General features: G+C 50.8%; 1 protein-coding gene and 1 long non-coding RNA gene across 2 annotated transcripts; both read left to right on the top strand.

The window, feature by feature from the left end:
* On the top strand, positions 1 to 26,228 carry SLC22A5 (solute carrier family 22 member 5). The gene is made up of 10 exons (XM_036423234.2): positions 1 to 600; positions 7,646 to 7,749; positions 14,068 to 14,222; positions 15,167 to 15,338; positions 16,396 to 16,522; positions 20,757 to 20,857; positions 23,035 to 23,249; positions 24,147 to 24,329; positions 25,296 to 25,431; positions 25,780 to 26,228. Exons 1-10 carry the CDS (start codon positions 208 to 210, stop codon positions 25,865 to 25,867), a joined length of 1,674 nt encoding a protein of 557 aa, XP_036279127.1. The 5' UTR covers positions 1 to 207; the 3' UTR covers positions 25,868 to 26,228.
* LOC123651786 lies at positions 11,438 to 13,175 on the top strand. The gene is made up of 2 exons (XR_006740707.1): positions 11,438 to 12,413; positions 12,660 to 13,175. It is a non-coding gene; the product is annotated as an uncharacterized LOC123651786 (long non-coding RNA).
* Positions 26,229 to 27,065: the final 837 nt, after the last annotated feature.

Here is a 27,065-nt window from a genome sequence, read left to right as displayed (position 1 = left end):
GGCGGCGGCGGCGGAGGCAGGGCCGCTCCGGGGCGGGAGCTCGCGCGCGGCTAAGTCGACGGCCCGTTCCCCGGCCGGTGCCTCGGTCGGTCCCGCGGCGCGGAGTCCCAGGGCGCACGCGCGCGCGCACGCCCTCCGCGCCCCGCCCCCGCGCGCTTCCGCGTCCCGCGACCCCGCGCCGCGCGCTGCGGGCTGCCGAGGGGCGGCATGCGGGACTACGACGAGGTGACCGCCTTCCTGGGCGAGTGGGGCCCCTTCCAGCGCCTCATCTTCTTCCTGCTCAGCGCCAGCATCATCCCCAACGGCTTCAATGGCATGTCCGCCGTGTTCCTCACGGCGACCCCCGAGCACCGCTGCCGGGTGCCCGACTCCGCCAACCTGAGCAGCGCCTGGCGCAACCACAGCGCCCCGCTCCGGCTGCAGGACGGCCGCCCGGTGCCGCACAGCTGCCGGCGCTACCGGCTCGAGGCCATGGCCAACTTCTCGGCGCTCGGGCTGGAGCCGGGGCGCGACGTGGACCTGGAGACGCTGCAGCAGGAGGGCTGCCTGGACGGCTGGGAGTTCAGCCGGGACGTCTACCTGTCCACCATCGTCACCGAGGTGGGTCCCAGCCCCCGCGCTGGCACTAAGGGCCAGGGTGTGTGGGGGGAGTTCCTTGGCAGCCTTGGAGCTCACGCACTTCACCTGGGCAAAGTGCGTGCTGCTGTCACTCCCATTCCCCCATCGCGCCGCGCACTGGCGATGCCATCCATTCTCCGGCCAGGCGGCTTGGGAACGCTTTGGGCGCTGTGACTTCCATCCAGAGATGCCCTCTCACTGATGGGCAAACTCTCCCTCTGTCCCGATGGCCAGGCTGGGGAGGGAGCCAAGGAGGCCCCGGCTGCCCGGCCCGCACCAGGTTCTCTGAGAGGGTTGAGGAGCAGATCCGGGGCTTGGGACGGGGTTTTTTCTGCCAGCCTCTTGGCATCTGTCTGGAGAGAGACAAAAATGCTCCTTTTCTTTCCTGAACTTTTAAAGTTAAGGGATAGCATGTGTATAAAACTGTTTCTTGCTCCCTCTTCCAGTGACTCCTTCCTCACCCACACCCTCACCCCAAAATGACAGTCTGAGCATGCCCTCTAAGGAATTGTTCACTTTTTACTGATAGTTGGTTATCAGCCTGTTAGGATCCGGGCGTCTGAAGATCCCTTCAGAGCGACTGGTTGACCAGAAATGTTACCGCAAAGCAGCATAGAGCTGTAGTTCACAGAAGTGGGCCAGAAACCTCTCTCATTCCCCAGCACCTTGGATTTCTTTTGTTTTGGATGGCTTTGTCTGTCCTCTGGCGACCCCCTCGTCAGTAGAACTGAATGTATAACACGATGTTAATGGGTGCGGGTGGATGTGCTTTGCATCTTCCTAAGACACTGGCACTCACTCCTTGGAGTCTCAACACAACCAACCAAGCAAGCAGGGCAGTGAGAGAGCCCTCCTTGATGAGCACCAGGACGACAGGATCAGGGATTTGCGGATTAGGGAAGGCTTCCTGAAAGAGGAGGCCTCTCAGTGAGTCTGGGGTGCTCGGCTCAGCAGGTGCAAAGTCTGAAACAGCCAAGAAGGAAGGCAGAATTCAGAGGGGATCCCCCACTGGGATCTCACAGCTAGTGACATGACATTCTAGTGTCCTGAGGTGTTGACAAGAGAGACACCGGATGGAGGTAGCTGATTGTGCTTTGTGGCCCAAGATTCCAGGGAGAATCACAACTTTCTGTCATCGCAGATCCTCAGTCCTAGCCTCACAAGCAAGTCTGTCACCTTCCCGGGAGCCAGTGAGAGTTGTGGAAGCAGAGACTGTCTGTCTGGTGGCAGGCACAGGCCACACAGGGAAGCTAACCTCTACCCAGGAGTCCCTACAAATTCTGCTTCTAGCTGCTTCTGGAAGGGGGAAGTCAGAAGAAGCTCGTGGCATCTCTGGCTTTTACCCGTAACCCTTGACTTAACTCTCGTCATCTGCTCTTGTTTTACTGCCTTCACCCTGCCCTGGGTTGAGAGTGGAGGTGGTGGTACGGATAAGCGCCTGTCAGAGGGGTCCTTAGCTTAAATTGCTGCCAATTTCAGCTTTTTCATTTTTATATTTAGCCTATGTATTTTACTGTCTTAGCACTTTCGTAAGAGCTGTGTGCCCTTTCACCTACTGACAGGTTGTCAGTTTTGCTGGGAGGCCAAATTAATATCTTACTTAGCCCTCTGTTTGAAGATGCTGGAATGCCTGACTTGACATTCAGAGCTACTTGTGCCTCAAGCTGTTGCATTAACATTCTGACTCCATTTTTCTAAGGCCCTTTTTTTTCTTTTTCTTTCCCCCCCCCCCCTTAAATGCAGACCTGGCATGCTGACCACCTCTGCCCCACATCATATGCAGAAGCACACTGATCCTGAATTCTTAGTCATTTTTTTCAGCAGAAGACGGGAACCGCAGACCTCCTGTGTGTTTCTGCCTTTGTTGAAATTAAAGTGTGTACGTGCAAGGACTAAAGTTGGTGTTAGATTTACATCTTTGCTAATCCTGCAGATCCTAACATGATGCTGGATACAGAGTGTGGGTACTCAGGAAAATGGTTGTTGAATGGATTAATGAATAATTTAAGAAATCATTTTCTCCAGTTTGAGAATTGAGGAAGGAAAGGATAATTTAATTCACAGAAGGGGAATCTGAGAGTGGTTGAAAAGCATTGACTGAAATATTTGAAAGGGAATGTAATCTCCCAGCCCACGGACTGGAGCTTGTGGCAGGGATTGGGATTGGCAGAAAGAAGGGGACACTAGGGAATGAGATCGCTCTCCCACGACCCGGGAACAGTTTGGTGGTCCACATGCTTCTAGACTGGCCCTTTCTCTGGCCCCTCAGTCATCTCTGGAGTTGGGGAGTCAGCCACCCCACCTTGCTGTGCTGCTCTAATCCCAGGGAGCTTCTTGACTCAGGACTGCCCCCTCCTCTGAGAACCTGGGTGATTTCTTTTTTTTAAATTTCTTTATTGATTATGGTATCACATAATTGTCCTCATCCCCCCCATTCCCATCCCAAACCCCTCCCCATGTATGCCCGCCCCCTGTTGTTTGTGACCACTGGTTATTCTTATATGCATGCATACAAGTCCTTTAGTTGATCTCTTCCCCTTTTCCCCCCACCCTCCCCTACCTTCCCAGTGAGGTTTGACAGTCTGATCGATGCTTCCCTGTCTCCAGGTCTGTTTTTGTTCATCCTGGGTGATTTCTGACACTGCCTGGGCCTCCTGCTTTTTGGTGTCTCCATAGCCCAGCCTACAGCCAGAAAAGTTCCTTTAGAAACTTGTAGCTCTTGCACCCTTGAGTTGAAGTCTGTTCAGCCAAAGCCTGGCAGTCCTCTTTGTCCCCTTGCCTTCTGCCTGTCTCTGCTTCCCAGAAGCCCCCTGCCCCAGCCCTTGGCAGCACTGTGACTTTCTCCCTGTTGTCCCAGAAAGCTTCTTTCTCTGGACTAGCTTTTCTGTCAGCTGTATGTCATACACAGATAGTCTTGTAAGATAGGAGAGCCCCCACTGTTATCCACGAGCCACATCACCCGGGGATGTGGGGCTGGGCTGACTCTGGGTGGCGAGTCGGGTCAGACCTGGAGCTTGCGCCTCACCACTATGCCCTTGCTGACTCAGGGGGAGCACAGACCCTTATCCCTGCGTTTTGTAGCTCTGAAAAGCCAAAGAAGACCCTTGCTGGGCCCCCTGAGACCCCTGTGGCTCTCAGTGAGCAGAGTGAGCGCCTCTCTGGATGGCTGAGAACCCACACTCTGGGTCACAGTTCTGATAATTAACTCAGGGAAGGGCTGAGGAAGCAAAGAAGATCTACTCCAGAGATCAAAGTTCAGGGTTCATCTGAGCTTTGGGCAGCCAAGCACAAAGGATACTATGGTGTTGAAGATCCACAGCCCTTTTTTTCATCTGTTCACTCACTCACCTCTCTACCAAATGACTACTAAACCTCAGCTGTACAGGGCACTGCCAGGCATTATAGTGGTTATGGTAACAGACACTTCTCCTTGCCAGCCTTGGGGCAAGGATTTGTCATTAATTGCAGCAGAAAGCCGAACTAAATGTGTATAGGAATACATGGCATTCAGCAACAAGTGAGTCTTACCAGTGTGTTTGACCGTTGAAACAGTCAGGCTAGATACATCTCAGGGAAGAGCTTCTGCCCTGAGCACAGACCCTGTATCTTTTCCCTTCTAGCCAACTCACGGGCAAGAACAGTTAGTTCTAGGTAAGAACATTTAGAATCTATTTCTTATAACCAAGAAGCAGCACCAATTACATCCTACATATAAGAGACACACTTCTCTCTCTTAAAAATTTTAACAACTCTATTGAGGTATAAGTGACACGAACTGTACACAGCTAAGTGTGCAATATGAAACCTTCCGTGGATATGAAAGGCTTATTTCTTGCCAGGAAGGATAGCAAGTCTAGGCCCAATGCCAGGATCGCTCCCACATTTTTTCAGGCTGGGCCCTCAGACACTCCCCTTTCACAGCTCATCCAGCAGAGGGGTCACAATCCCAGGCTCAGGACCTGAATCTTAAATCCACGCCTTTTGTCCTGACGTTGATACCAGTTATTAACAGCCAGTACAGCCCATCCAGTGCACCAAGTGGAGGCATCAGTGAGCTGGTCTGGAGCTGCTTTAGTCATGGCTGGGGAGCCAGGAGCTCAGTGTGGGAACTCTGGATTCCTCTGTGCATATCACCCACCCCTCCTTCCAAGGAGGATTCAGGCCAAATTCTAAGGCCACTGCAGACCAAGGCCAGTTGGCAGGTGAGTGGATAGGTTGGCGAGGTGGGACCTAGTCCGTGCTTGCCCCTGTGTTCATTTTTTGAGACCTATACCTGTCCTGAGCCTACACATAGCCGTGCCACCCCCCCCCCCCCATGTGACCAGTAGGAAGTGTTAGTCCATGTTTGCTTTTGGGAGACCCAAGCCAGGCCCTGAGAATTGTCAAGAACTGTTAGTGATGGATGCAGAGCCCAGTTACTCCAGGGAGTTACACACTTGCCCGGAGTAAGGACAGTTTGAACCAAGTGGCAGCTGTGGGAGCTGGAGGTATGATCTGGGGACCTATCCCAACATGAGCATTAGTCACCTTGTTTCCTTACCAGCCCAGATTTCTCTAAAAGCCTATCTATATTGGGAGACCTGACATGGGTTGGGGGGACTATCACCCTAGAACTCACTGCAGAAGCCCCCGTAGATTCCTAGTGTAGCTCAGTTATATTAGTCCCTAACCCACACAAGAGACCTGTTGAGAAACAGCTACTGAGTCTTTTTTCATCTCTTTTGCTACAAACGCAATGTGTGCTAGCTGGGAATAGATCCCATCGCATTCAAGAGCAGCAATAGCCACCATCTGGCCCCTGAAGCTCTGCCTCACACCCTACCTAATACCCAGAGGCTAGCACCCGTCACCGAGTCCCTCAGCTCTCTTCCTCTGCTGCTCCTGTCCTGGCTTTAGCAGCCATGTCTGGACAAGGGTATCTGGGAACTGGCACCACTGAGGCTGCAGATGTAGGAAGGCTGCCATCACCCAAGCATTCAAGCCGTAGTGTTTTGAGATTCTGACCTCCTGACACCCACCTTGCCTGTCTGAGAGCTAGCCTGGAGTTCCTCTAGATACAGGAATTGGAGACCCCCAATGCTCCCCTGGGGTAGGGTCGTCCCCCCACCCCACCCCCCCGCCCAATTCTCAGCCCATCCAAAGTGCCAGAGTGGAGAGCCAGCTGTGTGGCTGAGCCATCCTTATCAGCAGCTGCAGGAATTTTCTTGTCCAGCCTGGGGGCTGCCTCCTACCCCTCCAAGGGGCCCTGAGGCTGTGCACACACTGCCCAGTAGGGCAGAGAAGTAGGCTTGTTCTCCCTGCGTCACTTAGCCTGGAAGAGATGCTTTGTTCTTGGGAGCCACACATTCCCACTGCTCCTCTGTGTTGCTGGGGAGCCTGCAGGCTCCATGGAGGGCAGGCCAGCAGCCTGGCGTCAGGCAAGCAAGAATGCCCTGGCAGGTGGCCTGCTTAGTTACTGCAGAGCGCCATCTCTCTGTTCTGAGAAACATTTTCCTGGGAACCACTAAGCTTCCTGCTTTGGCTTTTCTTCCTCGCTTTGGCTCCTTGTTAGGCTGGAACGACCTCACATCTGAGTGTCCAGCTGCTTCCCCGAGCCTGCAGGCCTTTTTATGGTAACCATGGGCAAAACCACATATTGGGTGCTGGGAAACCATGCCTGTTACCCACCCCAACCCTTGTTTTACAGAAATTGAAAGTAAGGGACACTGCAGAGGGAAATCTTGTTTGAGGTTGGATAACCAGTTAACAGTAGACTGGAAGCTAAACCCCAGTTTATTTTCTTTTTTTTTTTTAATATACCGTATTTTTCGGACCATAAGACGTACTTTTTCCCCCCCCCGAGAAGTGGGGGGAAAAAGTCCCTGCGTCTTATGGTCCAAATATAGCCTACACATATACTTTAAAAAAAAAGTTTTTTTACTTGCCCGGCTCTGTGTGGTCTCTGTGTGCTTGCCCGGCTCTAAAATGGTTCTGAATGCTGCTGTTTACTTTACAGGGTTGATTACATGTGTTTATGACTGTGATGTTGGGTTTTAATGCACATAAAATATTTTAGGACACTATTTGTTTCAGAATCTTTTTTTCTTCATTTCCCTTCTCTAAAAACTGGTGCGTCTTATGGTCTGGAGCGTCTTATGGTCCGAAAAATACGGTAGTTTATTGATTTTTTTTTTTTTTTTACAGAGAAAAAGAGAGAGGGATAGAGAGTCAGAAACATCGATGAGAGAGAATCATCAGTCAGCTGCCTCCTGCACACCCCTTCCTGGGGATGTGCCCGTAACCAATGTACATGTCCTTGACCGGAATTGAACCCGGGACCTTTCAGTCTGTAGGCCGACCTCTCTATCCACTGAGCCAGACCGGTTTCGGCAAAACCCCAGTTTCTTGACATCCAGCTCAGAGCTCTTGGCTGTAATCAGGCCTCATGTTAATGCAGCATCAGGGATCCCCGCTCTCAATATCACCAGAAGGTCCTAGAAGTCACTGGCCCAAGGTGGGGACTGGAGCAGAGCTGAAGGAACAGGTCCAGGTGGTGCCTTTCAGGCCCTTGGGCTCTGTTCCTTGCCGGATGCCTTGGCCCTTAGAGCCCCAGAGCCCTGCTCAGAACCACGCCCGTGCCATCCTGCCATGACCCAGACCCCACCGAGCGGGTTCCCTGCCCGTCCGCAGCCCCGGGCTCTGCCCAGATTCTTCAGAGGGACCACGAGAGGCCATGCCTTCTCTTGGATTGGAATGTGGTCAGAGTCCTTGTTCTCTGCCGCTCCCTTCCTCACATTAGAAGCAAAACAATGGTGCTGAAAGCTATGAACAAACCAGATGGGGAGGGAGCCCAGGCTCCCTCTGAGGGGAGCCTGCTCCCTGCCTTGCGGCCCGGGTCAGCCGTTGCTGCCTAAACAGACTCACACCCACAGAGTCACGTAAACGGAGCTGGGGAATGCAGGGTGTTCTGATTTCATCTTCCAAGAAGGTTTACATTTAAAACATTTTTAATAGAAGCGAGTGATACATCCCTTTGCTCCTCTTACAGTGGAACCTGGTGTGTGATGACGACTGGAAGGCCCCGCTCACGGTCTCCCTGTTTTTCGTGGGCGTGCTGATAGGCTCCTTCGTTTCGGGGCAGCTCTCAGACAGGTAAGGTGGGTGTCTGTCTCCTGCAGCGGTAGGGGACCCCGGCACTGAGCAGAGGAGTCTGTGTGCCTGGCTCATGACTTCACGTAGTAGTGTTCTTTCAGCCCAGGGCCCTGCATTTTCAAAGAAAGGGAAGCCTGATCTATAGTACGGACACCACACCAACTAAAGAGAGCCAACAACCTCCTCTCCCTAACTCGTGCCAAACAAAACAACCTGAGCTGTATTCGTGTAGGATCAGCTGGATTTGACCAGGAAATATGCCAGGATTTATTTCTGCACTAGTCTGGCTGTCCCTCCCTAGGTGAGCATGACTCTTTCATGTTCCCAGGCATGGGAGAGGTAGACACACACACACACACACACACACACACACACACACTGTATTGTAGGTCTTAAGGCGTACCATGGATGGCTGTTGCTGTATTTGGCCTGCGGACTGGGGGGGTCCCGGGTTCAATTCCGGTTGCGAGCATGTACCTTGGTTGCGGGCACATCCCCAGTGGAGGATGTTCAGGAGGCAGCTAATCAAAGTTTCTAGCTCTCTATCCCTCTCCCTTCCTCTCTGTAAAAAAATCAATAAAATATATATATTTTAAAAATGAGATCTCAGTAGCCAGTAGGGACGTGATAGGCAGAACCTGTGTCCACAGGACTGTTGCCCCTTAGCTAAGAGGCCAGTGGTTATTGCCCTTACTTCACAACAGGCAGAAAATGCGCTATTTTCACCTATAATCAGATTATTTATGGAATTCCAAGGCTCTTAACTCAAGGTCCATTCATGACTTAGGGAGTTCATGTACCCTTGACATTACAGGCATAATTTTAGAGATTATATGTGAGCATTTAGAGAGGTCCGGAGTTTCTGTGATGTTTTCAGAGGGGTTCGTTATGTTACTCCCTTCCCCGGAGCTATGGGGTCTGTTGGAGAAACCCAGGGCAAGAAAGTGGCCTACAGCAAGGTCCTTGGCTGCACCGTGTCCCCCAGTGGAGAGGAGTTCCAGCATCGTCCCAGCTGGTTGGTGTCTCAAATAGAGAAGCTCGGGATTAGAAAGTTCGTATTACATAAGAACAAAGCCATTTCATTCTGTAGCCCTGTTTCAGGGTGATATTTTGGCATGTTTACATCTATGGATTATTGTTCTTAACTGAGGAGTCTTTACTCATGAAAAATACATGCATTTCTCACTAGATTTGTCTTTTCCAGAATATCATTCAGCGATTTAAAAAAAAAAAAAAAAAAAAAAAAGGACAGATTCCTGTGGTCACCAGTGAGCATTGAGAGTTAAGTAGGCTATCACCATTGACTGCTAATTCTAGATGAGCCACAGACACTTGTCCTTTCCGGGGAAGGGTCTATGCTTCCCCATACCCTTCATCTAGCAACAAGCACCTGCTGATCCCTGATAGATATTTAACAAACATGTGGAACTTAGTGTGTGCCAGACACTCTTATAAACGCCGTACTGAGTAAACAATACTGCTATAATCTTCATAACCCTGTGAAGTAGAAAGTGTTAGTATTTCCATTTTTAAAAAAATATATTTTATTGATTTTGTACAGAGAAGAAGGGAGAGAGATAGAGAACTAGAAACATCGATGAGAGAGAGTCATCAATCAGCTGCCTCTTGCACACCCCCTACTAGGGATATGCCCGCAACCAAGGTACGTGCCCTTGACCAGAATCGAACCCGGGACCCTTCAGTCCCCAAGCCGACGCTCTATCCATTGAGCCAAACCGGTCTCGGCAGTATTTCCATTTTACAGATGGGGAAAATAAAACCCAGAGGAGTTCAGTGACTTGCCCCAGTGTCACCCAGCCAGCAAGTGGCAGACCTAGGATTTGGGCCCAGGTAGTCTTGATCTTCTGTGTTGCATGGGCCTTGTTCTTCTAGAACTTGCCTCCTAGCAAGGCAGAATGTCTTAAACGTCCAGTGGAGGGGAGCACTTGCCATCCTCAGTGGTAGTAAGTGATACAGAGGCGATGTGCAGGTGTTAAGAGAGTTTGACAGAGGGGGCCAGGAGAGGCTGTCCCGAGGAGGCGAAGCATGCACCAGGAGTTGAAAGATTAGTAGAAATTAGCCAGCTAAGGGAATGGAGGAAGGAAAAAGCACTCTGGGTGCAAGAGAGCAGCATGAACTGGAGCCTAAACTAAAGAAAAGGCGTAACAGCATATGTTAAGAATGGGAAAAAAGTCCTCTGTGGTGGAGATGTGGAGAGTGGTTAGAGACGAGCGGTGAGGCAGGCAGAGGCCCAAGCAGAAGAGCAGGTGGTTAGGAGTGATGGTTAGGAGCTTGGACTTTAGTCATAGAGCATTGGGGAGCCATTGAGAGTGTTTTAAAGCAGGAGTGTGGCAGTTTTTAAAAGATTATGTGATAAACTTTGTGGAGAAAGGATTGAAGGGGGAAGCAAGAGAGGGATTGTGGAGAGACTAATTAAGAGGTTATCACAATAATTTATGGAGGAGATGGTGGTGGCTTGGACTGGACTACAGGTGGTATAAATGGGTAGGAGGTAAAGCCAACAGGACTTGGCTATAGGTTGGATGCAGGAAATGAGGAGAGGATGGTTTCTGGTCTACACAACCGGACAGGTGACAATACCCTTCTCTAAGACAAATGGCTCCGGAAGAGGGGAAGATGGTGAGTTCAACTTGAGCATACTGAACTTGGGTGATGATGAGACTCCTAAGTGGAGGAGTTAAGTATGCAGTTGGATATATGGACATAGTGCTCCAGGAAAGGTTTGGGCTGAAGAAGCACATTTGGGAATTATCAGCTCATAGAACACTCATCACAGCCCCAAACATGGATGAGATTACCTGGCTAGAATGTAGACTGAGAAGAGGGGACTGAGCTTAGAGGCTCTCCAAGTGGGAAGTGCCCTCTCTCTGAGTTAAGTGGCAGCTGAGACTCAGGGTAATTACTTGGATATAAACAGGGAGAAGATACCCCAAGCTCAGAGTTGAAACTCAATGCATTTTTCATGCATCACGGGTGAGGCAGGTCTTTGTGGGATAGCCTGAGGGCCTAACGGCTGTGTAACACCCTGATTACCTGAGGAAAGTGTTTAAGTTCCAAAGGACTATCCAAGTAAACAGAAATAAATCTCATGAATATCTTAAGGACTACGTTAGTCTTTAGAAGTGCTAGTACAGTGTTTTTCAAAACTTTTTTAAAAAATTGTCAGCTGACTTCTTTTAAGTAGGATCATTTGAGTCCAATAAATGAAACAGCCGGAAGTACGGCTGTTCTGGTTGTAGCCCCTACAGTCAGCCCTGAGCACCATCCCTCAAGCTTGTCTGCACCCCCACGGGAGGCCCAGGGAGTTTCCTTTCTCATTACCTCTAAGTCAACCATTTCAAAACCTAAGTCACACAAATTACCTAAGTGCAATAGATTCATTACCTCAACTTGTCTAGGATACCAGTAGTAACTTTTTAATGTAGGACAAAGGTTTAACCTTCATGAATAAGTAAGGCTGAAATTCAAGAGCAATACAAATAATCTTGGGGTCAGAGACATAGAAGCATCGAACAGACCGTCAAACCTCAGAGGGAAGGCAGGGGAGGTAAGAGATCAACCAGAGGACTTGTATGCTTGCATGTAAGCATAACCAATGGACACAGACAGTAAGGGGGTGAGGGTATGCGTTGGAGGATGGGGGCGCCTGGGGAGAGGTCACTGAAGAGGGGCCGGGGGAGAGGGGGAAGGAGTCATAAGTAATACTTTAAACAATAAAGAATTTAAACTTCAAGAAGTCTGGGATTGTTAAAGCCTTTTATTTGACATTGAGTTAGTTTTTTGTGCATGAATTATGAGAGGTACAACCCTGGGGAGAGGTAGACTGGTATTTCCTGGTTTTGTAGGCTTGTATATGCTTGATATTTTGTTGACATATATTTTTTGTTTATTTTATTGATACTTTTTTGTTGTCATACTTTAAAAGTGAGAGTCTCTGTACAACCAGTACTGCCAGGGGCGGGTGCTATGTCAGGGTTCCCCGGATCTTTCTCTTTCCCATCAGCCCAGGAAGCCCTTGGGCGGAAAAGACAGAGAAAGCAGGGATAGAGGTTACAGCTCTGCCTGCAGCAAGGGGCTGCCCTTAGACGGCCTGTAGGGTGCTCTGTAACAAGAAAAGGCCGGAAGGGGGTGAGGGAAACAAAGTCTCCTTCTAGACCAAGTCTCCTACTGTCAGGGTTTCCCACTTTCACGCTATTGACATTTTGAGCCAGAGAATTCTTTGTTGTGGGGTGCTATCCTGGGCTTTTTGGGATGTCTAGATCATCTCGGGTCTCTGTCTACTACTATATGCCAGTAGCACTAGCCACCACCACCCCAAAACAAACAAATAAACAAATAAAACAACCCCCAGTGCAGTGAGTAGAAGCACCAGCTCTTCAATGTGGCTGCAAGGCCTGTGCAGTGTAGGTCCAGCCCACTCTGCAGGTTCCTGGTGAGCAGGTGACTCCAGCCACAGTTGTGTGTTCCCCTCTTAACCAACCTGCCTCTGGGGCCTTCCTTGACCTTGCAAGCTAACTCAGGGTCCCTGGTTTACATTACCCTGGTTCCTTATGCCTTGTGCCTTCAGAGTACCTATCAGAAATTGCTAAATAGCCCCAGCTGGTTTGGCTCGGTGGATAGAGCATTGGCCTTGGGACTGAAAGGTCCCAGGATTGTGTTTTGTTTTTTTTTTAATATATTTTTAAATTGATTTTTTACAGAGAGGAAGAGAGAAAAATAGAGAGTTAGAAACATCGATGAGAGAATCATCGATCAGCTGCCTCTTGCACACCCACTATTGCAGATGTGCCCGAAACCGAGGTATATGCCCTTGACTGGAATCGAACCTGGGACCTTTCAGTCCACAGACTGACGCTCTAGCACTGAGCCAAACCAGTTTCAGCTGAAAGGTCCCAGGATTGATCCCAGTCAGGGCACATGCCCAGGTTGCAATCCCAGTAGGGAGCATACAGGAGGCAACCAATCAATGACTCTCTCTCATCATTGATGTTTCTATGTCTCTTTCCCTATCTCTTCCTCTCTGAAATCAATAAAAATATATATTTTTTAAAAATTGCTAAATAAAAGGTATTCTCATGTAATTAATGGTTTCTTTGCTATATTGTGAATATCATTGAAAGCATGCTCCCTATCCTTACTCCCCCTTGCCAACAAGTACTTTTCTCTAGGGCCTTATCTTACTGTCCCATCATTAAGGAGACCTTCCCTGAATGCCTACATGCCCAGTTTGTAGGCAGAGAATCTGAGTCCACCAGTGCCCAGTCCAGGATAGGTTCCTATGTTGTACCTGGGGCACCTGAGTGCTGATCCTTCAGTGCACCTATCTTAGTAAGGTGGTTATTTGACTAAAATGTGATCACTGCCAAGTTGGGTAGCTCAGTTGGTTGAGCCTTGTCCTGTGGACCAAAAAGATTGCAGGTTCAATTCCAGTCAGGGTAAGTACCTAGGTTTGTGGGTTCTATCCCAGGTTGGGACACGTATAAGATGCAATCGATTGATGTTTCTTATATCAATGTTTCTCTTTCTCTCCCTTCCTCTCTCTCTAAAAATCAATTAAAAAGATCCTAGGGTGAGGATTTTTTTTAAGTGATCACTGTCTATTTCTCTACCTATCCTATATAATAAAAGCCTACAATGCTAAGTGGTCATCCATTCATCCAATCAAAGCATAATATGCTAAGGCTGCTCAACTGCTCGCTATGATGTGCTCTGACCATCAGAGGGCAGACAGTTGACCTGTCCCTATGACATACACCTACCACCAGAGGGCAGACGCTCTGACTGGTAGGTTAGCTTGCTGCTGGGGTCCAGCCAATCAGGACTGAACAAAAAAAGCCAGACATGCCCTGGAGCCCTCCTGTGGGCCTTCCCCAGCTCCAGTCATGTACCAATGGGGTCCCTCGGCCTGGCCTACACCCTTTCCCAATCCAGGACCCCTCAGGGGATGTCCAAGAGCTTGTTTCAGCCTGATCCCGTAAGCCAGGCCGAGAGATCCCATTGGTGCACAAATTCGTCCACCAGGCCTCTAGTAAACTATTAGCTCCTAAAACTTATAGGGCAAAAACAGCATTTTTTTTTTTTTTTTAATAAGTATCTTTTTTGGGACCACCATGGTGCCCAGGCTGCGTATTAGTCCTGTGGAGGGTGGGGGGATAACAGCCTAGGAACTGCGAGACTGGTACCCTAGCAGTACTGTCCACGACCAGTCCCCAATGGTCCTGGAGAAAGCTCCTCTTGGTGGAGCCCCTTCCTACCGCCTTCTCCCCGCTGGTTCTGTCACTCTGCTTTCTTTCCCAGGTTTGGTCGGAAGAACGTGCTGTTTGTGACCATGGCCATGCAGACAGGCTTCAGCTTCCTACAGATCTTCTCCAAGAGCTTTGAGATGTTTGCCGTGCTGTTTGTCCTTGTAGGCATGGGCCAGATCTCCAACTATGTGGCAGCGTTTGTCCTGGGTATGGCCATCAAATTGGAGTTGAGTACTCGATCCTGTGTTTCACCATCATCTCACCACCCACTCTCTGGAGCCATCTGTGATTTCCCTCAAGGGGAAGTGGTCTCTGGCAATACCAACCAGGGCCTCTTGGAGAACCCAGTCTGTAGGCAGAGAATCTCAGTCCACAGAGTGCCCAGCCTTGGGTCCCCAGCAGCATGTAGCCTAACTGCTATATGCCAGTTCTCTTCCGGCCTCTGAGGTGTAGCTCCTTGGTCTTATTAGGACTTGATGGCCATTTTACTACAACCTACCCAAGATCCTCCATTCAGCAAAAAGGGCCTGCCACTGCCCAGGGCTGAGGTAGCTAAGCAAAGAGGGAAGTATGACATAAGGAACAGGGCCAAGGAAGAAATGGCCTCATGCAAAACACCGGCCAGTGAAGTTGGCTAGCAAGAATAAATTGATAGGATCAGGCTTTTGTCATGTGAGCCTTGGGTTTTAATTAAGAGTTCACAATGCAGGACTTTTGCCTTTCTCACTGAAAAGTTACCAGTCTCACTGTTTGGAGGAATCTAACTCAGCGTATAGGTCTTTCGGTTGTACTGTTGAAAGGATTATTTCTTTTCACATTTAAAGGAATATTTTTTCACATTTAAAGGATAATAGTCAGGCTGTGCAGACTTCCCCTTTAATGAATTCTTCCTCCTGTGAGGGTTACATTTTGAGGCCTAATGTGGCATCTGTAACATTTGGCTTCAGGAAGTGGTGAAATTTTCATGAGAGAACTGTCACCGAGAGGGACGCCTACAAATAGTCAGAGAGGGCCGAGGTCAGAATCCCAACCCTCAGGAGGGCCTAGAAATTATTCTGGCAGCTTTCTTGCCTTCATGTTGACAAGAGAAGATGAATAGGGAAAGAACCTAAATTAAAATGCTAACATGACTCCTCCCTTGTTTTGATCAGGAACAGAAATTCTTGGCAAATCCACTCGAATTATATTCTCCACGTTAGGAGTGTGCATATTTTATGCAATTGGCTACATGCTGCTGCCACTGTTTGGTTACTTTATCAGAGACTGGCGGACACTGCTGCTGGCGCTGACGCTGCCAGGGCTGCTGTGCGCAGTGCTCTGGTGGTGAGTATGCCCCAAGGGGGAGGAGGTGGGTAAACACCAACCGGCTATCTTCCGTCTTCCTCCTGGCCTTCACTAGGGGGCAGCAGCAACCCACAAATCCCTATTTGGGCTCCCAGAGACAGGAAGTGTAAATTACAGTCACATTTTGTTCTCAGCCGAGTTGTTGGGGGTGCTGGAAGGGGCATAAATGTCTCCCTTTTCAAAACTTCAGTTCTTGACCTCACAGCCCTTTCGTGCTGATACATCAGTATGGCAAAAAGCCTCTCTCAGGCCACACACAAAGGCGAGCATGCGGGTCAGCTCACCACCAAATCTCTCTAAACCTGCTGGTAACACCTCAAGAAGTTGTGCTGTGAATATCTTCATGGGTTTTTGTTGGTGGCGGGAATCGCCCTTTGCAGGTGGGGATGTTGAGAGCACTGCCCCACATGCTGCGAACATTCCAGGGCATTTGAGAAGGGATACAGAGCTCAGCATGGGTCCTGGTCCTGACCCGAGGGCTGGAGCTACCTGATGAGGTAGAAAGTAAGATCCACATACTCTCAAAGCACCCAGATGCCTTAGTAAGTGTAGGTAGAGAGTCTGACAAGTCAGTTGGGTGAATCCGGTGGAAATGAGGAAAAACTAGAAGCTCAGAGGCCAGTGTAGAAACTTCTGTGGATGCCAGGATCAGGCAGAGGCGTACAGGTGGGCAAGAAGGTGGGCAAGAAGCTGGGCTGGGCCGAGCTCACACACTCCAGGCTTCAGGAGCCCAACTTGCCTGGTCTCCTGAGTGTCCAGCAGGTGGCACCACTGCTCCGCAGAAATGGAGGTGGCCAGCCAGTGGAGGCACCCGGTCACGGTGAGCAGGCCCCTCCAAGTTCTGTGCACTCCAGTGTACTCAAAAGCTCACACTCCAGGTTCTTATTTGGTGTGGCATGGATCATCTCTTTGCTTCTGACTCGGATATTCCCCAAACCTAGCTCTGGTTCTGAGGCCCCATTTCCCACCTGGCCCCCATTTTACATCTGGTCTGTTAAGCAGGAATGCCTCAGAGAGCTTGCTTCTTGTACTTCAGGTTCATCCCTGAGTCCCCCCGATGGCTCATCTCTCAGGGACGATTTAAAGAGGCAGAGGTTATCATCCATAAGGCTGCCAAAATCAACGGGATTGTTGCACCCTCAGCCATCTTTGAACCAAGCGAGGTAAGCCCTGTATGGGAGATGGTGGGAGGGTCTCCGTGCCGTGGTTTGAGGGCAGCATTACAAAGGCCAGAAGCTCAGCCGAGTCAGTGTGGCTCAGTGGTTGAGTGTCGACCTACGAACCAGGAAGTCACGGTTTGATTCCTGGTCAGTGCCCATGCCCAGATTGTGGGCTTACTAGTAGTTCCCAGTAGGAGGAGTTCTGCAGGAGGGAGCTGATAGCTGATCAGTGATTCTCTCTCATCATTGATGTTTCTATCTCTCCCTCTCCCTTCCTCTCTGAAACAATAAAAATAAAAAATTTCAGAAGCTGAGAAGAAGGTGCTAACTACCTAAATCTCTTCACTTTTCTTGTGGATTTTAGGTTTTCATACTTTATACACTTCTTTTCTAGGCAATCATATAATCTTATTACTTTTAATCATAAGCACTCTTTGTGAGTGAGGGGCTAAGTCGTCTCCAATCGTAAAAAATAATAATAATAATAATAATACAGTATGTAAAATATGAAGCAAACACAGTTTTGGAGGTAGAAATGTTTAGTCTCCTCCTGGGGTTACTTGTTGCATGACCTTGGAGCCAGGTCCTTTTTGGTATCCAACCCTTTACCCTATCCCACCTCCTGGCAAACCCTGTTCTCATGCCACGAGTAACCTCCTGGCCCTGCCTGCTTCCCGGGTCTTGCTTCTTCCTATTCTCCCAGAGCGTCCATCCTCGGCAGCAGACAGTTCTCTTCAGTCTCGTGACAGTGAGAAGAGGCCAGACGTTGCCGTTGCTGGCTGCTGCAGTTCTGGAATGTGTGTCTGATCTGACAGGAAGATAGGGGGCCAGCTGTGAGAACAGCCACCAGCAGTCATGCCGGAGTGTGTGGAAGGCATGTTAGAGACACTCGGGACTCAAAGACGCCGAGTGGGGGTTCGGGAAAGAGACCAGCTACACGCAGCAGAGACACTGCTGGCGCCCGGCCAGCCCTGCCAGCCTCACCGCCAAGCAGTGGCCCCACAGCCGCTTCCTCCCAGCACCGTCGGAAAGGGCTGGGATGCCAACGGGCAGGGCAGGAGTGGGTGGCAGAGAGGGCTTTGCAGAGAAGCCGCTTTGGTGGCTTCTCAGCGAGGGGTCAGTTTGGGTGAAGCCATAGTCCCTCTGGCATCCTTGAGGAAATGAGGCTATCCATTAAGTCTAAAGTTGACCTTTGGTTGAACTGCTAACTCTGGGAAAACAAGCTCCAAAGCTGGGTTTGCTTAAGAAAGAAACATCAGTGTGTTTAGACGTGTGGTTTATTAATGTCCTTGGCTATGCCGAATTTCATAGGAAGTTCCTCTGGGTGAAGCTGAGGTCAATTTTCCTGTTTTTCTATCTGAAATGTTTTTGTTTTTGGAAGTGGACCAGAGACTGCATGGTACGAAGACTCAAAACATTAATTCTTTTTAAAATAGCAGATCAATAAACCACACAGCCAGTTTCTCTCTGACCCAGAGGGCAGGGATCCAGCCTCGGGAAGGAACGCTCAGGGGCTGGCCGGCCTGGAGCATGGCCACTGCCCGGGGTGGTGCTGCAGGGGCGGCCGTGGGCTTGGGCCTGCCTGCTGTGGCTGCGTCCCCCAGGGACTGGTCTCTTATTTTCCCTCCTCATTCCTGATGCTAATGTGGTGCTGGCAGGGCCAGGGGAAGCCTTGTGCTGCCCAAGATGCAGTCACTACATTTACTCTCCTTTTTTTTTTTTTTTTTTTTTATCAATCTTTATTGTTCATATTGTTACAAAGGTTCCTCTTTTCTTCCCCCCTCCACCAGGTTCCCACCCCACCCTCCGCCCCCTCCTCATCCCCCATTGTCCTCATCCATAGGTGCAGTTTATGTTCAGTCTCTTCCTCCCTCCCTTTCCTCGATAGTAAATCCCTTTTCAGATAGTAAATCAGTTACTTAGCATTTTCTCATATCAATAATACCACCACATGCCCAATGATACACTTCACACAAAAGACATTTCCAAATAGGTCAACCAGCCTCATCCAGGCCCCACCCAAGGCACTCACAGATCAACACCCCAGCCCTATACTAACTCAACACATCCAGATCTAAGCCTTCATCACTTGATTCAGCAGACCCTCAAGTTCCCGGAAAAGTTTCCAGCCATGTCTGAGAGGCAGCCGTGGGGCAGGGGCAGGCAAGGAGCGAGCTGTACCGGGCCTGGCTGCTCCGGGCCTGGCCTCTGTTGCTCTGGTTCGTTCCACAACCAGCTGCTCCGGGTCTGGTCACCGCCGCTCCCGACCTAGTTGCTCTGGACCTGGCTGCTGCTGCTCCGGGCCCAGCCACTCCCAGCCTGGTAGCCGCTGCTCAGGGCCTGGCCACACCAGACCCGGCTGCTCAGGGCCTGGCCGCTCCCAGCCTGGTAGTTGCTGCTCCGGGCCTGGCCGCTCCCAGCCTGGCAGCTGCTGCTCCGGGCCTGGCCGCACCTGACCTGGCTGCTCTGGGCCTGGCCGCTCCCAGCCTGGATGCTCCGAGCTTGGCTACTGCTGTTCTGGGCCTGGCTGCTCCCAACCCGGCTGCTCTGGGCCCGGCTGCCCCGGGCCCGGCTGCTCTGAGTCTGGCCGCTCCCAGCCTGGATGCTCCGGGCTTGGCTACTGCTGTTCTGGACCTGGCTGCTCCCAACCCGGCTGCTCTGGGCCCGGCTTCTCCCGGCCCGGCCACTCCGGGTCTGGGTGTTCCTGGATTGGCCTCCCTGGGCTTAGCTGCCTCCGCCTCAGGCCTGGCTGCCACTGCCCCAGGTCTGGCTGCTCCAGTGCTGGCTGTTGTTGCTCTGGTTCTGGCTGCTGCTGCTCTGGGGCCTGGCCATTGCTGCTCCGGGCCCGGTTGCCACTGCTTTGTGCCTGGGCACTCTAGGCCTGGCCGCCGCTGTTCCAACATTCTGTCCTTTTTTTTTTTTTTTTTTTTTTTTTTTTTTTTTTTAAAACGCATTTATGTTGCAATGTTGGCTGGTGAGTTGAGTTCTGACTTAGTCTTTGATTTTTCAAGATCTTTGTATTCTTTCTTAAGTAATTTTACTATCTTTTGCTCTCACTTGATTTCTTCACATTGAGAACTTTGCTTTCTTCCTCCTTGTCCTGGGAGCTCAGCAGGTTGGCCTGTGGCACCCCTTTGTTCTCCGCGGGCTCCTGTGCTGCTTCAGCCTGTTGCCGGGGTTGGCGCCGCCCAGGAAGCAGCCCCCGGCCTTGGCTCCGTTGCCCGCGCTCAGAGGTCGAAGGCTCAGGGGCACTCCCCCCCTGGGGGCCCCCGTCGCCCGGCTCCCTGCCGGCGCCCGGCTGGCTGGTGTCCGGCAGGGGCTCCTGCTCCCTGTTGCATTCCTCCAGTCTGGAGCTTCCCCCCCCCCCCCCCCCCCCCCGCCCTTTCCGCTAGGGGAGTCTAGGATCAGAGTCAACAGACTGTCCTCTGCGCACAGTGCGCGCGACTCTGGGAGCTCCGCTTTTTGCCACTCCCCTGGGATTCCGCCTCACAGCCCTGTCTCCCCCTGCCCGAGCCTGGGTCCCCGGGTCTGGTCCAGGACTGGGGTTCAGAGCAGTCCGGACTGAGGCTCAGCGCCGCTGGAGGCTTTGTTTCTTCCCGCTAGGGTAATCCAGCATCAGAGTCAACATTCAGTTCTCTGCGCGCAATGTGCGCGCGACTCCGGGGGCCCTGCTTTTCGCTGCTCCCCTGGGATTCCGCCTCACAGCCCCGTCTCCCCCTGCCGGAGCCTGGGTCCCCAGGGTCTGGCTCATAACTGGGGCTCAGCGCTGCCGGTTCGGGGGTTCAGCCCAGGCTGGGGGTCCCATTTCCTTCCTGCTAGGGAACGCCAGGCAGCACCCAGCCCTCTCCTCTCCGGCTGCGACCTCTCCGCGCGCGTGCGTGCAGGCGCGCAGCATGTCTCCGTACCTTGGGCTTTTTTTCAGCTCCTCTGATTTTCCTTCTGGTTTTCTCTTTTCTTCTTGTAGAATTTTCAGTCAGTCGACTACCTGTAGCTCTGGGCGATGTCCACTCTACATTTTAGTTGTATTCCATTGAAATTGTTGTGTGCTGCTGCGGTTAGGTGTCTACCCGAGCAGCCATCTTGGATCTTCTCTCCTCTCATTTACTCTCCTTTTTAAGAAAGAAAGAAAGCCCTCCCCAACTCAGAGAGGAAGATGCCAGGGTTTCAGGCGTGCTGTTGGATCTCTGAGTCTCCGGCCTGCTCTCCCTCCTATCTCCTTGTCGTTTCGTCCCTGCAGCTACAAGACCTAAGCTCGCAGAAGCCGCAGTCCCACAGCATTCTGGATCTGCTCCGAACCCGGAACATCCGGATGGTCACCATCATGTCCATCATTCTGTGGTGCGTACGTGAGACCGTCTGAGGCTTCCACGCGACGCCTCTGCAGTGGCTGTCATGCATGCCCTTCTCGTTGGCGAATGTGGTTTAGTCAAAAACGGAGAGGCCATGTCATCAGAAAGTAAAAGGGATGTGTCTTGCCATCAAAGAAATGAGCATGTTATGATTCCTTTTTTTTTTTTTTTACATATTTCTTTTTTTTAAGGTATTTTATTTTATTATTTTGTTAATCCTCACCCAAAGATATTTCTCCATTGATTTTTTTTTTGTGTGTGTGTGTGTGTGTGTGTGTGTGTTTGTTTGTTTGTTTTTTTATTAGGGAGAGTGGAAGGGAGAGGGAGAGACAGAGAGAGAAACATCGATGTGAGAGAGACATCAATGGTTGCCTCTCACACGTGCCCCAACCAGGTCCAGGGCCGGGGATCAAGTCTGCAACCAAGGTATGTGCCCTTGACTAGAACTGGACCCGGGACCCTTCAGTCCGAGGGCCAACGCTCTATCCACTGAGCCAAACTGGCTAGGGCATGATTCTTGATGGAATCTCAGAAAAGGAAATGGAAACTGTTGTGGGGGTTTTGGGGAGAAACATGGGACCTTTGAGGACCCCTCCAGGTCCTGAGGTAAATCCTTGCTCGCGTTGGGTCCTAGTTTAGTTGTTCCTGCCCCTGTGCTCCAGGCAATGGCTAAGGAAGACAGACAGGGCCGAAACCGGTTTGGCTCAGTGGATAGAGCGTCGGCCTGCAGACTGAAAGGTCCCAGGTTCGATTCCGGTCAAGGGCATGTACCTTGGTTGCGGGCACAACTCCAGTAGGGGGTGTGCAAGAGGCAGCTTATCGATGTTTCTCTCTCATCGCTCATCGATGTTTCTAACTCTCTATCCTTCTCTCTTCCTCTCTGTAAAAAAAAATCAATAAAATATATTTTTTAAAAAAGAAAAAGAAAAGGAAGACAGATAAAGCCTTCAGGAAAGCTCTCAGTGAAGACGCCATGTTCTTTCAGTTACAGAGGCTGCTGAGTACTTTCTGGGAGTCTGTGTGGAAGCAGGATCCCTCCTTCTGGGTTGCTGAGAGAGTGTCCTGGAAGAGGGCCACAGTCTCGATGTCCTTGCCAGTTCCTTCTAATGCATTTCACCAAGTGTGTCAGGAAGGGAGTTGATTTGCCGGAGAGCATGTGCTCAGCCACAGACGCTTGGGGTTAGAGGCCACCACCTGATCCTGTGGGTGAGGAAGGCAGACTTCACCTGAAGTCTCCACTACTACGAGGCGCCAGTCTTTGGGCAGCCAGCCATTTTGCTCCCTTAGAGATGAAGAGTCATCCATTTCCAAGAAATAGCCCAGGATCCCTCAGGGCAGTGCCCCGCCTGGGATCAGCCTCAGACAGTGCCAGCATTCAGTGTGTGCCATAGACTTGCCAGTCACCCCTGCTGTTCCCCCGGCACACCTCCGGCTCTGGGTTTCCCAGGAACTCCTGCTCCTGCCCCTTTCCCTGGTTGTACCGGCTGTGGTTTCACTCTGCAGATGAGTCCAGTCTAACCATAACGGTCCAGTCTGACAGAGAGAATGCCCTGGGCACAGGGACGCCAGGGTGGGGGGTGTGGCCTGCAGATGAGAGCCCACGTGACCCCGCCATCGGAGCTCCCTCTCCTCCCGGAGCAGGTGGTGTTGGGTTCACTGCTTCTGACCAGCCTCTTCCTGGCTGGTTGCCACAGGGGGTCTGCTCTGGCTCTTTCTCCAAATGCTTCACCATGATCTTATCCTTCCAGCCCTCTCCCACCCCACTTGCTGACTGCTTCCTCTCACTCCCCAGCTCCTCTGTAGTTGCTGGGTTTGGGGAGGCTCAGAGACGGGGAAGTTGGCTTACTGAGAGCTTCAGCTTAGAGTTTCTAAAGCCGTCAGGCAGGTTGGAGATGCGTTTCTTTGTCTTTTCATTTTGTTTGTGTGTGTGTTTTTGTTTTGTTTTGTTGTTATTGATGTTGTTTTATCAAGTAAATCTGTCTCAATTGGATGTCTTTTTGCTGCTTGGGATCCTCTGAAAATACACTGGGCCGGAGCCTGTGTTCAATCTGCTGCCCTCCCCTAAGGGTCGTCGTGAATTCCCTGCATCGTTGCACTTGGAAGGTCCTCTGTTGGCGGCCCCAGGTGGATGCTGCTCCTCCAGCTCCCTTCTGCGCTCTGTTGCAGGATGACCATAGCGGTGGGCTATTTCGGGCTCTCCCTGGACACCCCTAACTTGCACGGTGACGTCTATGTGAACTGCTTCCTCTCGGCTGTGGTGGAAGTCCCCGCGTACGTGCTGGCCTGGCTGCTGCTGCGGCACCTGCCCCGCCGCTATTCCATGGCCACCGCCCTCTTCCTGGGCGGCAGCGTGCTCCTCTTCGTGCAGCTGGTGCCCCCAGGTAGGGAGCGTGTGCGTGTGCGTGTGCGTCCGGGGTCTCCGCTGAGCTGCTCAGCCTCTACCAGGCTGTCTCCCCCAGTTCATGAAGGGAATAAAATAATGCCACCACCGCGCACCTGCACATCTGCATTCCTGGCCAAAAAATCCAGAGAAAGTGTCTCCTGAGGCCTGACACTCCTCGTGGCCTGGGCTTGTGTGGAGTGGGCAGAGCAGCCAGGTGGGGCTGGTGGTTAGTTCCACTCTCGACTCAACTCAGTGTGTGCACATTTGTTTTTCTCTGTGGGGAAGCATGAGACTTGGTTGGAAAGCTTTTAAGGAGGATATTCCGAGAACAGAGAAGTGCGTGGAAGGCCATCTGCCCTATTTTTCGGAATTCTGACTTAGGGGAGTATCGAAGGTGGTGCCCTTAATTATTCCTTAACCTTTCCAAACAACTCTACGCATATACAGACCCCCGGGTGTTTACTGGAATCCTTATGCTTCGTCCCTGATGCTCTTGCCTAGAGGATAGTGCAAACACATGTGTCCTCCCAAGATTACTCACCTACTGCTTGTATCTAAAGATAAAAACTGCAATAAAAGGCTAATGAGGCAGGCCATTGAGGCTGCCTGGTTGCTATAGCTAGGGCCATCCCTTAGCCTCTCTTTCACAGCAAATGTTGTGCTGGAGTAACCCATTCATCCTCTCAGTAGTAACAATTTAGAGGGATATCTTGGCTGTAGCCCCTTATCCCACAATAGGAAGCTATAGAAACTGCCAGCCCCACAAAAAAAGGAGAAAGTATGTTTATTTCAGACAAAAACAAAACAAAACAAAAGACAACAAAACCTGGAACTCTCAACAGCAGGGTACCTTGGATCGGCCCCTTTTCCTACCTTCTTCTCTTTGTTTCTCCAGACCTGTATTATTTGTCCACCATACTGGTGATGGTGGGCAAGTTTGGAGTCACTGCTGCCTTTTCCATGGTCTACGTGTACACAGCTGAGCTGTATCCCACCGTGGTCAGAAATATGGGTGTGGGAATCAGCTCCATGGCGTCCCGCTTGGGCAGCATCCTATCTCCCTACTTCATTTACCTTGGTAAGTCCCGTGGGCCGAGTGCACTGGGGAGCGATGGGACGGAAGGAAGCACTGGGGAGCTGGAATGCGAGCTGAAGGAGGCTTGCTAAGGGAAAACACACAGCAAATGGGATCCATCTAATCTTGGATCTGTGCCTGGAAAAGGTTCTTGCCCAGGTGTGTGTGCTGTGGAGAGGCACTGGCTTGTAGCTCAGCCTGAAATTGGTCAGAAAAGTAGGGAGTTTTGTTCCTGTTTTAGCAAACAGAATCCCCCTATCCTAAGAAACTACAGAGTGGCTTAGGGAGCCAGTATTGTTAATTGGAGAATCTCTTCTTGGAATCAGAATTTAAAAGGAACAGCGAGAGGGAAAGATGCCATTCAAGAGGGCTGATGAGCTGAGAATTTGTGCGGCTCGGAGCATGTGACACAGTGGTTTAATTCTGTGTGCGGGTGTGCCCCCTGCCCTTTTCTGTAGCAGGGCACTATTTTTCTCTTCCTCAAAATCATTTTCTCTTGGCAGCTGCTTTCCCCTGAGCATCCCTGCTGGCACATCTTTGGGGAGGGCTGCACCCACCTTAAGAGTACCCAGAATGCTTGGTGAACATGCTCCATAGATCTGACAAGCAGAAACATGTTGCTTGGCCTGTAGGCAAATTGAATAGGTTACAACACGTCTGGAGAGGTGGAGGAGCTATTCGTGACCCTGGACGAGAATCTTGCATTCTTTAGAAACCCAGCATTGGGAAATAGGAATCATAGTCATCATGGCTCCCCTCCCCTCCCCTGCACCATGAGGCACTCCTGGACCACTGGGCATGCCGGTGCCAGCTCTGGGTTCTGAGACCTGTCTAGGTGCCAGACCTCATCCTGGCAGCTCAGACTAAGGCTGAGAGGGCAGTGATCCCCATTGGAGAGTCCCGAGAGCCCCAGATAGAGGGGACCAAGTCTAACTGCACCCTGGCGTGGGGCTCTCTGCTTTGCCCTAGGTGCCTACGACCGCTTCCTGCCCTACATTCTCATGGGAAGTCTGACCATCCTGACAGCCATCCTCACCTTGTTCCTCCCGGAGAGCTTCGGCATCCCCCTCCCGGACACCATTGACCAGATGCTCAGAGTCAAAGGGTAAGGAGTCCTCCTTCTTCGCCGTGTTGGCACCCTGGGTCTGGGCCTGGCAGAGAGTCCCTGCCAGAGCCACGGACTGGTTAGAGGGTTAGAAATGGCAAGGAGATTACATTCCGTCCTCTCTGGCCTGACCCAGATCACCATGTCCCCATGTCCATCTCCACAGCAACAGCAGCTCTGGGATAGTGCAAAGCCTAGGAGAAACCTGGCAGAATCTGCTATACGGTTTCCTTTTCCCCCCTGTGGCGAGATCGCCTCAGTTCTAGGTTTGGTTTGTTTATTTGTTCTAAGACTGGTGGACATCTTTTTAGGATTTGTTACTAACATTTGTTTTGCTTGTGTTGGTAGAATAAAATACAGGCAAACTCCAAGCCACACAAGGATGTTAAAAGATGATGAAGAAAGCCCCACAGTCCTTAAAAGCACAGCCTTCTAACAACCTCTCGTGAGTGAGGAAGTGAAGAGGAAACACTGGTCTTGTTAGCACGTGTAGACACTGCGTCCTTCAGTGGCAGGGTCTTTGCTGTTCATTCTGTTGACCCTTTGTTGCGGATGGGCACCTGGACTAAGAAGTTGTATGTGGGCCTAGGGCGCCACCTTGCCTCCAAGCGACACCGTGGCTGCTGACAGACAACTTCAGAGAAGTCCTGACATATGATGGATGGGGCACTTCCCAAGAAGTGAACTAAAACCATTGGGATTTGGAAGAATATGAGCGGCATCTGCTAAATTTACATTTTAATTTAAGACTTCTTGAAAAGACCCCTAATAAGACTGGAGGTCTAAATCCCACCCCCTAAATATTTTCTCCGATTCCCTCTAATGGTGCACTTTAGAGAAAAAGATCATTTCAGCCTGGCTGGTGTGTTCGATGGTTAGAGCATCAGCCCACATACTGAAGGGTCCTGGTTCCATTCCTGCTCAAGAGCACGTACCTGGGCTGCAGATTCAATCCCCAGCCCTCGTCGGGTTATTTGAGGGAGGCAACCAAACCATGTGTCTCTCTCACGTTGATGTTTCTCCCTCTCCTCTCCCTTTCACTCTCTAAAAATAAATGGAAAAAATATCTCAGGTGAGGATTAACAGAAAGAAATTATTTTATAGGGAGTTTGATTTCTCACACTTTCTCAGTTACAAAGGTTATTAACTGGGATTATTGCTGCCTGAGGACAGGAGAGCTCAGGTGTGGGGAAATCTACAAGTAATTAACATGAGGAGACACAGAGGTAAAGAACACAGGCAAGTGTGTGGACCCTGAGCTCTTGGACCACTCAGTGTGATTACTGGGTAGACTTGTTTACATCTGATCAAAGCACTGGGCTGATTCAGGCCCATAACAAATGCATCCTTGAGCCTACTATTATTTTCATGCCATATGAACCATGTGAATCAAACCTCCTATTATGATGTCCATGTATGGTTTGCAGGAGGTGTATCAGTGAGAAAGAGAGGTGAGCAAGCTTGTCTCTTCTCTTAAAACTGTAATATGGATTTTGTTTGTGTGTTATGTCTTTTTCTCCTTACGGTACTTGATCTTCAGAATAGACTTAGGAAAGACTGGTTCCTTAGTCTCTTTGTGTCGTTTTTTTTCCCCAACCCAGAATCACTCTGACAAAGGTCTACAGCTGCCACTG

The sequence above is a fragment of the Pipistrellus kuhlii genome, unplaced genomic scaffold (assembly GCF_014108245.1).
Source record: "Pipistrellus kuhlii isolate mPipKuh1 unplaced genomic scaffold, mPipKuh1.p scaffold_m20_p_8, whole genome shotgun sequence".
In the NCBI taxonomy this organism is placed as follows: Eukaryota; Metazoa; Chordata; class Mammalia; order Chiroptera; family Vespertilionidae; genus Pipistrellus; species Pipistrellus kuhlii.
Note: the sequence above shows the minus strand (reverse complement) of the source record. Positions and strands in the feature narration are given on the sequence as shown.